This window comes from Drosophila innubila (genome assembly GCF_004354385.1).
Source record: "Drosophila innubila isolate TH190305 chromosome 3L unlocalized genomic scaffold, UK_Dinn_1.0 0_D_3L, whole genome shotgun sequence".
NCBI lineage: Eukaryota > Metazoa > Arthropoda > Insecta > Diptera > Drosophilidae > Drosophila > Drosophila innubila.
Genome location: NW_022995376.1, coordinates 4,574,778 through 4,589,419, shown reverse-complemented (window position 1 = coordinate 4,589,419; position 14,642 = coordinate 4,574,778). Strand labels below are relative to the sequence as shown.

At 40.4% G+C, this 14,642-nt stretch overlaps 4 protein-coding genes across 4 annotated transcripts; 2 read left to right on the top strand and 2 right to left on the bottom strand.

Annotated features, from left to right (window-relative positions):
- The first annotated feature begins 49 nt into the window (after positions 1-49).
- LOC117789135 (bifunctional coenzyme A synthase) lies at positions 50-1,899 on the top strand. Its single transcript, XM_034628195.1, has 3 exons — positions 50-651; positions 719-1,065; positions 1,125-1,899. Exons 1-3 carry the CDS (start codon positions 93-95, stop codon positions 1,776-1,778), a joined length of 1,560 nt encoding a protein of 519 aa, XP_034484086.1. The 5' UTR covers positions 50-92; the 3' UTR covers positions 1,779-1,899.
- LOC117789137 (thioredoxin-like protein 1) lies at positions 1,798-2,992 on the bottom strand. Its single transcript, XM_034628197.1, has 3 exons — positions 2,565-2,992; positions 2,222-2,505; positions 1,798-2,165 (listed from the first exon to the last, which is right to left on the bottom strand). The coding sequence occupies exons 1-3, from the start codon at positions 2,928-2,930 to the stop codon at positions 1,952-1,954; spliced, it is 864 nt and encodes a 287-aa protein (XP_034484088.1). The 5' UTR covers positions 2,931-2,992; the 3' UTR covers positions 1,798-1,951.
- Positions 2,993-3,097: 105 nt separating this feature from the next.
- Positions 3,098-11,497, top strand: LOC117789134 (calcium homeostasis endoplasmic reticulum protein). Its single transcript, XM_034628193.1, has 13 exons — positions 3,098-3,303; positions 3,441-3,611; positions 3,677-4,020; positions 5,185-5,347; positions 5,588-5,660; positions 6,163-6,237; positions 6,789-6,865; positions 6,923-7,121; positions 8,608-9,741; positions 9,810-9,971; positions 10,112-10,498; positions 10,570-10,741; positions 11,292-11,497. The coding sequence occupies exons 1-13, from the start codon at positions 3,282-3,284 to the stop codon at positions 11,388-11,390; spliced, it is 3,078 nt and encodes a 1,025-aa protein (XP_034484084.1). The 5' UTR covers positions 3,098-3,281; the 3' UTR covers positions 11,391-11,497.
- LOC117789136 (probable malonyl-CoA-acyl carrier protein transacylase, mitochondrial) lies at positions 11,484-12,715 on the bottom strand. Its single transcript, XM_034628196.1, has one exon. The coding sequence runs from the start codon at positions 12,672-12,674 to the stop codon at positions 11,529-11,531; it is 1,146 nt and encodes a 381-aa protein (XP_034484087.1). The 5' UTR covers positions 12,675-12,715; the 3' UTR covers positions 11,484-11,528.
- Positions 12,716-14,642: the final 1,927 nt, after the last annotated feature.

The following is a 14,642-nucleotide window of genomic DNA, read 5'->3' as shown; positions in this document are numbered from 1 at the left end:
CGTCATTATTTTCGTGTCGATACACTATCGATACGCATCCGTAGTCCAAAGTACAAGAAATACTACCGGAATTTTGGATATCGCGCGATAACATGGCCTCAACAGGATTGCTGGTGGTGTCCAACATCAAGCAGCTGGGAAAATCCCTGCGCAGCATAGAGAAATACGTACACTCGCTGTACATTCATCTCAATGTGAATGCGTCTACGGCGTCACCGCCACCAGCCTGGAGTCGCCTCATCTCACAGTTGTACGCCGACAGTGGCAGCTATGTGGGCACGAAGGTGGATCTGCGAGTGCTCCTGACACCGCTAAAGCTGCAACAACATGACACGCGAGTTTTGAAACTTCGCAAGCCCGTAGACATCATATTCTCGGACGCACATCAGCCGGAACTCTGCGATAGATTGCGCACAGCGCTTAACATAAGTAAACCTACCATTTTTTTGGAAGATCCCAGCAGCATGGATTGGCAGTTACAGCTGCCAACGGAGGCAGCGGAGGGGAGCAGTCAGCAGGTCTATCCGAACGTGGTTATTGGCGGCACCTTTGATCGCATTCACATTGGCCACAAGATATTCCTCACCCAAGCCGTGCTCCGCGCCCATAAGCGTCTCGTGGTGGGCGTAACCACGCCTGCAATGACAAAGAGTATAAAATAATTATATAGATTTAATTACTCGATTTCTATTAATTGATATTTTGTTTATGTTTATAGACAAAGTGCTGCCAGAATTGATATTGTCTTACGAGGAGAGGATTAGACTATTGCGAGAGTTCCTACTGGATATTGATAATACGCTGCACTATGATATAGTGCCCATTGATGATCCATTTGGTCCTACGGCAAGTGATCCGGATTTGCAGTTGATTGTGGTCAGTGGGGAAACGCTTCGTGGTGCTCACAAGGTGAACGAGTTGAGGGCAACTAAACAGCTCTGCCAACTGGATATTTATACCATTGATATTGTGGAGAGCAAGGTGAACGATGCCATACACGAGTCAAAGGTTAGCTCCAGCAACACAAGGATTGATCTGCTGGGCACACGTTGGCGTCAGCCAGAGGTGGGATTCCTTATCCTATACAGCTTTATATATATTTTTAAATGATGTACATTCACTAGGCACGTCCACATCTGCCCAATCGACCCTATATCATTGGCTTAACTGGTGGCATTGCCTCCGGCAAGAGCAAAATGGCTGCACGTCTGGGACAAATGGGCGCCCATGTCATTGACTGTGACAAGGTTGCTCACGATGTCTACGAGCCAGGTCAGGATTGTTATGAGAAGATTGTCAAGCATTTTGGCAATGGCATACTATCAGAAGATGGACGCATTGATCGCACTAAACTTGGCCCTAGGGTCTTTGGTAATCCGCAGGAGTTGCAGCTGCTGAACTCCATTGTTTGGCCCGAGCTGATGGTGGAGGTCAACAAGCGTCTGGCCAAGTTAAGAGCAGCTGCAGAGATGCCCAAAGTTGTAGTCCTAGAGGCAGCTGTGTTATTGAAAGCCGGCTGGGAGTCCAACTGTCATGAGGTCTGGTCCATGATTGTGCCGCCCGAGGAGGCAGTCAAACGTGTCATGGAGCGCAACAATCTCAGCGAAAATGAGGCACGCAATCGTCTGGCCAATCAAGTGAACAATGCTGATATTGTGGCCAAATCCCAGGTGATCTTCAGCTCGCAGTGGGATTACGAGTTTACCCAGCGTCAGGCGGAACGTGCCTGGCAGATGCTACACAAGGAGCTGGAGCGCAAGCAGCACAGCAGCCTCTGAAGATTGGAAATCTTTATAATTGCCAGCTGATTTCTTTTTATTTCTTTGTTTGTTGTCACTTAATTTTAAGTCGAAAGTACATGGAGCAAAAGCCTGGGTAATAACATGGTGTAAAACACTAGAACTGCAATTTAATACCAATACCAATTACCCGGTTTGGCGATTGGGATGCATTAATGGCTTTCACCCTTTTTGCCTGACACACGCTTAAAATCGGTCATTTTGGTGGTGATAATTGGGGAGCCAATGAAGCCAATGTAATCAATTTGTGTGATGTCACCGCCCGACTGATTGTTCTTCACATAGATCTGAATGTTTTGTACATTCTGGAATTTCACATAGCGCAGATTCACGGGCTGCCCATTCTCCAACTCCTTTTCCGCCAAACTGCAAATTATTATCAAAGATTAATTGATATATTGAGATTATTTGGTCAAACTTACGTCAATTCCTGCACACTGCTCATGGACTCGGCCATGTCAAAGTCAATGGTGCGTGGCTGATTGATGAACAGCTTGACCTGCTTGGGTCCCAGCTGGGGAGGAGCCTTGAACTTGAGCGAGTGGATTTTGACAGCCTGATTGAATGTTATGGACAAGATGAGCTGCTCATCGCAGTCGGACTGCAAGTAACCTCCTGCCGAAGCCAGAGCATGTTTCAAATTGTGATCATCGGATTCATTTAGACACTCGCACTCCTGCTTCGATATGAATGTGTTCAACTCCATCTATAAACAAAGTAATAATTAAAATACAGTTGCTGATTGCTTTCCCAGCTTTTACTGACCAAACCCTGTCCATAGTCCTCGCCTGCCTCCTCGGAGCCACCTGTTCCAATATGTTCCTGTATTTTGGCCTCCAGTCCCATTATGTCCGCACCTTGAATGCGATCGATTTTGCTCCTGTTGCGATAGAATATGAACGTTGGCATTGCCGACACTCCCTGTCCGGCTGCTGTGTCCTGGCACTTGTCCACATCCACCTTCAGAAATATCGCTTTTGGATACTTGGTGGGGAAGGTGTCGAAAACTGGCGCAATCCGTTGACAGGGTCCACACCATGTTGCCGTAAAGTCGACAACAACCAGACGTACGCCCGCTTGCGTCAGCTCGGCTTGAAAATGCGATTCGTCGTTAATAACACGTACTGACATATTTACTTTTAATTCAAGAAAATGCTAATCAATGACTGGCAGGTTTTATAAAATAGCAAGATGCTCGATTTCTGCTCTTTGTGTACTATCGATATGCCAAAACATCCCTAAAGTAGTGATGGCACAATTAATCATATGAATCAATATTCGATTACTGAAATTTGTTTTGTCATCACTACGCGCAAGTATCAGCTCTAAACATGGCGTCAAGATAAAAAATAAGAAGAAGAGTGATTGATAAAAAAAAGAAATTCTTTGCGGTCGCCGCAAAAGTGTTGAATTAATTGTTAAAAGTTATGTTTATTTATGCCTTACCTTACAAAATAACTAGTTTGTAAAACCAATAACAAAATGGACGTACAACCGCCAAGAGGTGAGGCTACAATAAGTGCTAAACAAATTGTGCAAAAGTTCTTTGCACACGCACACATGCACACAACACAAACACACACACGCACACATGCTGGGAAAGTATTGCAAACTAAAATACATACGTTTTTTTATGTTTAGATGCAAGTTTACGCAATATAATAGATAAATTGGCCGAATTTGTGGCACGCAATGGACCCGAGTTTGAAGCAATCACCAAACAAAAGCAACAAAACAATCCAAAGTTTGAGTTTCTCTATGGCGGCGAGTTTGCCACTTATTATCAATTTCGTGTGGCAGCGGAGCAACAAAGTAAGCAGTCAACTAAAGTCTTAAATTATTAGAAATTATGACTGAACAATTGTTCTATTTTCAAGTGTTGAAGCAGCAAGCAGGCATGCCTACGGGGAATCCCCTTTATATGCAACAACCGCCGCCAAGTCACGTGCACTACGCGTCGCAGCAGCAGCAACAACAACAACAACAGCATGACAATGCAACGGAACAACAACAACAATCTCAGCATTTGTGGCCACCAAATGCCAATCCACCCGCACCTTCACCCGGCCTGTCGCCCGGTATCCCAGGAGCAGCAGCAGCAGCTAATGGAACAGCATTAACCATCAATCTGAACAATCAACTGGATGCCATCAAAATGCAACAGAATACTTTAAGGGAACAAATTAAACAATCGGATGCAAATCTTTCCGCACAACATACGGTAAATAAATCTAGAATTTTTGGTCTTTTTTCAGGTGTTGCCTTCTCTCTATAAAACATGCATACATATATATATATATATATCTATATGTTATTCTGAGAGTGCCCCCTTAAAAAATACTTGTTGTGGAAAGCAGCTTAACTCTTGAGTTGTACTTTCTATTTCTACTTCCATTTCCATTATATGCAATTACTTCAGTATTCCCGTTTAGGATCTTATAATCCTTGTTATCTTTCCATTTGTATTTCTTTTTAAGTAATATGTGAAGTACATCTTTTACCTACAAAGTTAATGTACAATATTCCAAGTTTTTATACCACAAAATGTAAATTTGTTGGGTATTTCTAAATAATAAATAGATGAATTTAAAGAATGCATGTTAACTTTGTAGTAAAAAGTGGTTATAAAATGCATACTTCAGTATTCAAATTATTAAATCCAATTCTATTAAATCCAATAAATTCAGTCTTCTGTTCCAATTTTAATAACTTGCATAATGTGAATTAAGAAGTGTAATTAGCATTTAATAGGAATTCAAATATCATTATTTTGGCCTTGCAAATATTAAATTAGGCGGGGCAATAATTTCTATCCATTCTACTCTGAATTTAAATTGAAATTCTATTTAATAAACTCAAAATATAATTACATTTCAATTGTCTTTGTCCAAGTTGCCAACTCTTTGCCCTTTTCCCCCTGCTTTGCATCGGTATTGTGATTTTTCCTACTGGGTCCCATTTTTATATGAAATATTGTTACAGCTTTATTCAAATGCATTTTCTATTTATTATTCACAACTACAATATTCGTATTTTATTTTGTTTATTACTATCGAATTAACAATTTTACAATGCTACATTAAATTTTTGCTTTATTGTATATTTTTTGAAACATAAAACCCAAAAAAAAAAAAAAATAAAATTATAAATACGAAACCACTCTTCATACCAACTGATAAAAATGTGTTAAACGAAAACAAAACAAAAACAAATTGTTAAAATCGAAAATTCTCGTTTATTGTCGCATTCGATAAATGAAAACGTATCACAAAATCTCTTCAATAATCCAACCAAAAAATCAAATAAAAAACCAATCGACAATCGACGAAACTGAAATCGAAAACCGAAATCTGATCTGCAAATGAATCCGAAACTGAACCTTTAGGCGCTGATGACACAAAAGACAAAGCAAATCGACGATGCGATGGCGGCGGCACAGACGACCCAACTGGAGCAGCTGGCAAATGAACAGGGTATCGTGTTGCGGGAATTTGATGCTGTACTCCAGCCGATCATCGAGTCCTGCACCAAGGATAGCATCTCAGCAGGTAATTATATGATAAATATAAACAGCTTCTTCCAAGCTGAAACTGGTTTTTAACTTTAGTTTAAGTCCTTAATGTGTCCAGTTAACGTTTTGAGCTAAACAAAAAAACAGCAAAAACAAATTCCAAATTATGCATTTAATTATCTAAATAAATATAAAAATCATTTTAAAAATATATAAATCTTAATTTTGCCCTGAGAAAATGACAATATAAGTAACCCGTTTGATATTGCAATTTTAGGCAAGAACTGGATTTTACAGCATTCAACCGACAGCGCAAAAATCAATGTCGTTTTACAATATCTTTTAAAGAAGTATGCCTCAGTTTATATCTAATTAATGATCTTTCAACATTTATTAATTAACATTGTGTTTCTTTCTTTCAACGAGTGGTAAACGTGTGAAACAAAACGAAATCGAAACGAAAACTAAAACAAAATCAAATGAATCGAAGCAAGAGCGAGATCGAAATCGAAATCGAGAGCGTGTGTGTTGACGATCGAATTAAGAGAGAATGAGAGAGAGAGAGAGAGAGAGACTCGTTCAATTCGTTGATTCGTTTTGAAAAAAAGAGAGACATATTGAAGAGAGCTTAATAATCATATTAAGCTTAATTAGGCTTTAGATAACTCACAACACACAAATACACACACATACATTTACAAAGACATACACACAACATAGATACACTGAAAAAAAAAAAAGAAACAGAGTTCACCTAATGCAGCACAACAAACACTTTTGGCAAATGTTGTTGTGCATACAGAGAGAACAAATGGACAAAAATATGTTTTTCGTTTGTTAATTTATTTTTAGGGCTTTGGTCAATGGTTCAACGTTTCAGCAAAAATTGCATCTTATATATTTAGTTAATGATATACTCCATCATTGGTAAGTTCGCACAATCAACTAAATAGCTAAACTAACTAACTAACTAAGTAACAGAGTGAAGAAATCACGTAGGAACGACTATAAGATACCCGTTACTCAATTAAGGAACATATTTAAATATAAACCTAAAGCTTCTATATTACACAAATTTCTACACACTTACAGTCAAAATATTTATCGTCGACGATAAATTCTCTGAATTAAATAAAATATTGCATACACTTAGGCGCTTACATAATGAGTATCTTATAAACTAAAAACAGCCATTACTAGCATTATATTTAACGGATCCTAATAAGATTTAGTGGAATGATTTATGATGTTTAATGGGAATTTTCATCAGCATAAAAGCGGTCCATCAGAAAAATTTAGTGGATTTTTTGTATAATTTATTTATACTCTATAAGTAACGGGTATAATAATTGTAATAAGAGAAAACTTTGTTGCTTAGTCGACAGAACGACAAACTGACCACTGACTGCTGTCAAAAGTAGAATAAAAAGAAAAGGGTCTCCAGGCACTTTTGTTTAAGCCCAATAATCTATTTACAGTATGCGAAAAAATATCAGCGATTTGAAGAACAATCTCGAGAACGTCGTTATACCGATGTTCTGCAGCGCCGATTTGAGTAAGTATTACTTTAAAATTAATATATATCTCCAACTAATTCATAATTATTCTCTAGTTGCCAACAATGATCAGCGACAGAAGCTAGCGAAGCTATTATCCCTGTGGGAGTCCAAGGCAAAGTTCTTTGATGCCTGCGTCATTTCGAAGCTGCAGTCGCCGGACTCCTCAATGCAAGAGTATAAAACAAATGTGCAGAATACGCATCACGAGATTGTGGCCAAATACTCGCAGAGCACCAAAGCCACGCTGGACAAGTGAGTGATGAATCCTCAGTGATACCCTATAAGAATGTTTCCCTTAGTCTAACTGAATTGAGCGCAAAGAATTAGGATCATAGTTCTTGGGAATTTCTAATGAGGAAACTCTTAATTTGTTTTCTTGTTTTGTAACCTTATTTTGTTTTCTTTAAATTATAAGCTTAGTTTTTTTCTTTTGAGAAAATTCAATACATTTTTTGGCACTGTTTTTTTTTTTTTCTTACTTTCGCCTTGATACTTTTTCATAAACTTCAAACTGGAGTAACTTTGTCCAAACTCAACCGATTTTCATGCGGACTATCAATTTTATCATAATTTGGCCTCTATTTTGATTCTGCATCAAAATTGGAAAATATGTTTTTTTTTTCATCACTGTCCATTTTTTCCACTGTCCTTTCCTGTACTTCCCCTTTTTCGAAAACTTCAAACTGTCATAACTTTGCCAAATCTTTATCGATTTCAATGTGAAATATACATTTTATCATTATTTTTCTTCTATTTTCTTTCTGCATCATAATTGGAAAATGTAATTTTTTGCAGTCACTGTCAATTTTTTCCGTACCTGATCCTGACCCTGACCCTTGACACCTTATCTTCAACTTCAATCGGTCATAACTTTGTCAAATCTTAACCTATTTGCTTGTGGAATGTCTAGTTTATCATATCTTGGCGTCTATTTTGATTCTGCATCAAGATTGGAAAATTGAATTTTTTTGCCATCACTGTCAATTTTTTCCGTACTTGATCCTGACCCTGACCATTGACACCTTATCTTCAACTTCAAACTGGCATAACTTTGTCAAATCTTAACCGATTTCCTTGCGGAATGTCAATTATATCATTTTTTGACCTCTATTTTGATTCTGCATCAAAATTGGAAAATTGAATTTTTTGCCATCACTGTCAATTTTTTCCGTACTTGATCCTGACCCTGACCCTTGACACCTTATCTCCAACTTCAAACGGTCATAACCTTGTCAAATCTTAACCGATTTCCGTGCGGAATGTCAATTTTATCATATTTTGGCGTCTATTTTAATACTGCATCAAAATTGGAAAATTAAATTTTTTTGCCATCGCTGTCAATTTTTTCCGTACTTGATGCTGACCCTGACCCTTGACACCTTATCTCCAACTTCAAACGGTCATAACTTTGTCAAATCTCAACCGATTTCCGTGCGGAATGTCAATTTTATCATATTTTGGCGTCTATTTTAATACTGCATCAAAATTGGAAAATTAAATTTTTTTGCCATCACTGTCAATTTTTTCCGAACCTGATCCTGGTCCTGACCCTGACACCTTATCTCCAACTTCAAACTGTCATAATTTTGTCAAATCTGAACCAATTTGCCTTCGGAAGATGTATTTAAATATTATTTGGCGTATATTTTAATTCTACATAAAAATTGGAAAAATTCAATATTTTCTGTTTCTGTTGCTCTGTTTTATAGTTTAATTAATCCATTTAATTTCTTTGCAGCTACCAGAAGCAACATCAGATCTTTATGCAACATGCCACGCAACAAATTGCCCAATTGGAGCAGCAGAAGCTGCAGCTGGAGAAGCAACTGTTAGTCGCTCAAAAGGCGCAACAGGTGGCGCCTGGCACACCGCAGTCCAAGTCCATACCGGCACTCATGTCCCAGAGGATTGCGATGCCCGATCACCGTGCAGATCAGAATCCGCCGCCGCCGTCAGCGCACGATCCACATGCGCCGGCAGTAAATAATATGTATGCCGGTTACCAGCAGCAACAGCAACAACAACAGCAGCAGCAACAATTGCCGCAGCCGGGAAATCATTTTGTTGATCCGCGTGGACCAAACTTCTTCATTCCGGACATGTCGAAGCCACCGCCAGGTTTTCCCGCACCACCCATACATGGTCAGGTGGCGCCACAGCAGCAGCAACAACAACCACCGACAACGCAGTATCCACAGATGCCTGGTCAGGTGCCTGGTGCGGATGCAATTGTGGATATGGGCGTGTTGAATGCGGCAATTCAGGCTGTGATGCATCTGCAGCATCAGCAGCAACATCAGCAGCAGCGACATCCCGACGAACAGCAGCAGGCAATGCCACAACAACAACACCAACAGCAGCAGCAATTGCAACTGCAACATCAACAGCATCCACAACATCCACAACAGCAACAGCTACAACAACCGCCTCCATTTGCTCAACTGCCACTCAATAATTTGGTGCCAGGAAGTGTTGAAAATGTCGATTTGGGCGCCTTGAATGCGGCTATAAATGTTGTGCTGCAACAGCGACCGGATGAAGTGCATCCGGGTGAGCAGTCACAACAGCTGGAGGATAATAAACGTCGAGATTTGGATGCTGCCGAGCTGTCCGCCTATAATCGTAATGATTTTGATGCTAATGAATCGATGTCCATGTCGATGCCGTCCCAGGAACCGCAAGTGCCGACAGCGCCATATTATGATTTGCCCGCTGGTCTCATTGTGCCGCTCATCCGATTGGAGGATTACAACTATAAAGCGCTGGATTCCTCGGATATACGATTGCCAGCGCCGGCGCCGCAAAGTGATCGCTTGACAAATGCATTGAATGCCTTCTATGCGGCGCCTTCACACGATCGTCCCAGGGATAAGTGAGTGTGCCGAGATGAACAGAGTCTTTAGATATAGATTGATTAATGTTGTGCCATTCCAATTGCAGTGAGGGCTGGGAAAAATTAGGACTCTATGAGTACTACAAGGTGAAGAATGCGGCGCGCAAGCAAAAGGAGGAGGAGATCAAGAATGGCACACGCCAGAAATCCAGATCACCCAGTCCCATTGTGCTGGAGAAGATCAAGAAGAGCAACAAGCGCTGTTATCGGTAGGTTCTCAAAACTAAGCTGGGAATTGTGATTAAGTCAAAATTCAGGAAATTACAAATATTTGAATTAATATATAATATAATAAATAATATAATATATATAATGAAGTGAATTTATAATCAATCGATTTCCATTGCAGTTCCAAGAGTCGCAGTCGTTCTCGTTCACGTTCCCGCACGCCCGTCAATCGCCAGAGATCCCGCTCACGTTCCAAGTCGCGCTCGGTGGAACGCGTTCTCACGCCGCCGCCACAACGTAGTCGAGGAGGAGGCGCAGTAGGAGCAGGAGCAGGAGTGGGACTAGGATTAGGAGGAGGTGGAGGAGGAACACCAGGTGGCAGCAATCGTAAAATTCGCAATCGTTCGCCGCGTCACGAACGTGACATGAACAACAGTCGAGGAGAGAATCGTGTGGATCGCAATAACAGCAACAACAACAACAGTAGCAGCAATAGCAACAACGGCAACAACGTGAACAATTCCAGACGCGTGGAACGCGACAGATCGCCCACGCCACCCAGTTTCTTGTATGTGATACCTACCTCTAATCTTCTAGAGAGCTGCCGTTAACTTTTCCCTGTATTCATATCATTTCTAGTGGCAGCAGCTTTGCCAAGCCGCAGGAATTTATAGAGGAGACCAACAAGGGACACCAGATGCTCATGAAAATGGGCTGGGCGGGCACAGGCACCGGTCTGGGCTCGAAGAATCAGGGCATTGACACGCCTATCTCGGGGGGCGAGGTGCGCGATCGTAAGGATATGTATAAGGTAAGTAGAGAATGGAGAGGAATCAGAGAAAGGATCGATTCCCTATACGAATATCGAAAGTAATCAGAAAACCAAAATTAGAATTAAAAATTAGGAAAAAAATAATTTAAGATATCAAAAATTAAGAAAAAAAATTAAAAATTAGGAGTAGCCAAAATTAAAAAAAATATATTATTAAAAAAAAATTTAATAAATATTATAAAATTATGTTACTATTCGAAAGAGAATTCAACCAAAAACAGAAAAAATCAAAGTTACTTTTCTTTGTTGAATTTCCTAATTTTTTTTTCCTAACTTTTGTATGCTAAATATTCCAAATGTATTCTTCCTTATTTCGAATTCCTAAAATTTCATTCATTTTGTATTTACTTAAAAAAAATCCGAATTCGTTTGAGGTAACATCAATATATCTAAAACTCTTTGTCCTGACTCACCCACTGACTGACTGATCATTGCACAGACCAAACCATAAGAACTAGAAGGCTGAAATTTTCACACAATATAGTTGAGACAAAGTATAAGCTAATCTATTTATATTTATTTCTTGCAGGGCGTGGGCAACAATCTGAACGATCCCTTCGAGAGATTTCGCAAGAATAAAGGCGCCGCCTTTGCACATCGCATGAGCACAAGAGATTACAAAACTTAAGATCCTGTTTACGCTTCCGTTCCTGCTTCCGTAATTGATGTTGTCGCATTTCAACTGTTTTTTTTTTTCCTTCTTTTAGCAAAGAGAATACAATTTTTATAAAGCAACAGTTTGTTTTTTATTTGTAATGTTATTTGATTAAGCTAAAACATTGTGAGCGCTTTGTGCCGCCTTGGCGTTGACCTTCTCCAGCACCTGGAGCAATCCCTTGCCGGGACCGCACTCGAAGGTGCGTGGGAACTGGACGCCTTGTTGCCGCTCGTAGACCGTGTGCAGTGTCTGCTCCCATTTGACTGGACGGACAATCTGTTTGGGCAATTGCCGTAGAATGTGCGTGGCATGCTTGTATGGCTTGCCATCCACATTGGAGTAGACTCTGATGATGGGATCCTGCAGACGTATGGCACTCAACGCCTTGCTGAAGGGTTCCACGGCACTGGCCATTAAAGGCGTATGAAAGGCGCCGCTCACAGGCAAGCGTTTTATCCGGCGTATCTTTAGAGATTTGGCATTGTGCTCCAGAAACTCAATGGCCTCCACGTTGCCAGCGATGACCTTGCAATGCGGATACATGTAGTTGGCAATGCCACAGTATGGTGACTCCACGCCACGATCTAGGCACCATTGTTGCGCCTTGGCGCACGCTTCACCCAGATTGGTATCCGGTCCATAGATGGTCATGGCCATGGCGCCGGGTCTCTGGTCACAGGCCACCTGCATGGCATTGGCACGCACCTGCACCAGCTTCAGTGCCTTATCAAAAGGCAGCGCCCCAGCATAGACCAATGCTGTGATCTCGCCCAGACTGAAGCCGGCGGCAGCCACACAATTCTCAATGGCCTTGGGTCGCTCCTCACGCAGTTGCTCCAGTGCCGCCAGCGAGGAGACCATCACGGCCAGTTGCGCATACTCCGTGCGATTGAGTTTATCCCGTGGTCCTTCCAGACAGATCTTCAGCAGGTCGTATTTGAGCACATCGTTGGCCAGCTCAAAGATGCGACGGGCGCCGGGAAAACGCAGCAGTTCCTTGGCCATGCCCACATACTGTGTGCCCTGGCCGGGAAACAGCACTATACTCGTCTCCTTGGGATCAATTGTGGCTCGATTGTGGCCAGTTTCCAGAGGTTCCGCCAGCTCATTGATCAATTGTTGCCTTTTATTTGCATTTGCTTCTGTTTCTGCTGTTGTGTTTGCCGCGCTGCTGCTGCTGCTCCAGCGGCACCAGCTCCAGTTGCCAGGCAGATGCGTTTTACGCACTAAATTACGTGTTTTCGCGGCAAACATAGTTTATATATTTTATATAAAAAACGCGGCCTGCAATGTAATGCATAACAGCTGTTGGTGATTGCACTAACTAACACAAGATGGCGTATACATTTAAATGCTAAACAGCTGTTAATAGTAACATTAGCTAACACAAGATGGCGTCTGCATTACATTGCACAACAGCTCTTAATGGTAACATTAGCTGACACTAGATGGTGTCTACTTTTTATAGCTTGCATCAGATGGCGCCAGCATTAAGCGCCCTCTATCATGCATGTTACTTACTAACTTCACTAACCGTTGCTTTTGAAATACTTTCGTTTTCGTTAAAATGACTAAGACACATTTTTATGGCCAATTTTATAATGTTATTTATTACCCATTCATTTGGCAATGATTTTAGATTAGGCATGCGTCTGTGAATTTGAAACACATTTGTCGGTAAAATATGAAAGAGCATAGGAATGTCGGTTTGTCTCGTTAGAAATTCGAGCGAAATTCCTTGAGCATTTGCAGAGTTTCTTGAACTCTAAGCTTTAGCTTGAACAGAAAGAAAAAAATAAAAATAAAAATTCTTTGATAGACCGCTAAAGCAGAGGAACGTCAAAAAGGGCCAAAGTCAGACACACGGACGTGACGTACCACTTTCGCCTTCAGTTCAAGGAACACGCCTTCCCAAAAAAAGAATACAACAATAATAACAATAATAAAGAAGAAGAGAGGAACCCACACGATCACACGCTCAACGAACCCAGAGCAGACATTGGACCTTGTTCTTGTTCTTGTTGCCAAGGACCAAGCTCGTCTAGACACCACAGAGTGCCAAGGAGAGTGATGATGACGATGATGACGATGATAATGATCATTATGATGCTATCTATTAGAATGAGAACCAGTTTCGGTTTTTGGGCAGCCAAAATATGCGGTGATGCCCAGGTAAGTTTATAGGTAGCAGTGCGAATAAGAATGAGATAATGAGACATCAAAATATGAAAGATCGTTGACATGGCGCAAGTGGCGTGTTCTCTCTTTTCAGACCCCGTACTTAAAAAAATTACAGGGGCCTATTGGGTTTGCTTTAACGAATATGTGCGTAACAGGCAGAAGGAGGCGTGATCAGCATCAATAGCCAAGTCGATATTGCAATGTCCGTCTGCCTGTCCGTCCGTCTGTATGATCACCTAGATCTCAGAGACTATGAGAGCTAGAGACACCAAACGTGGTATGTAGGTTCCTCTATATTGCAAGCAGATCAAGTTTGTTTCAGAATTTGTCCACGCTCCCTTTACCACCTAAAAATCGATACCAAATTTTGTATGTAGATTCCTCTATATTGCACGCTATTTTTGAATTTTTAGTAGTCTTAGTTTTTTCCATAGTAAGTACGAAGTCTCCGACAGTCGAGTATGCTCGACTGTAGCACCGCGAGCGAAGCAAGCAAGTTCTTTCTTAAATCAGGTTGTGAAATACGTAGCATATAATTTTTGTATGTATTTATTTATGAATGAGCCAGGCTCGAGTCCGAATTGGAGCTGAAACTGGACAATTCGCGTGTTATAGATCACAACAACCATAACAACAGCAACAACAAAAATGCATATTTTAGCAAATGCCAAGGCAACTTTTTAAATTCGCATTCTTGCTCGTTCAGAATTAGATAAGTATTCATATGAATGTACACAGTTGGTCAAGGAATTATTTTCAGAATATACAAAACTGTTCCACAGTTAATCTAGTAATTTTTTTTTTTACAAAAAACCATAGTGTACGATTTTTATTTTTAATAAAAACTGTTAAAGACGATCAATCTTGTTTATTTTTTTAAAATTTATATGTTTTGTATTTTTAAAAACAATTGAGCTCAATGTATTTGATTATTATTTTTTAGCTTTTACCAACTCTAAGAAAATAAAAACCAAATAATTAATAAAGAACTACAGAATAGAATTTTTGTATTTTTTTACAATGCATAGCACGAAAATTTTG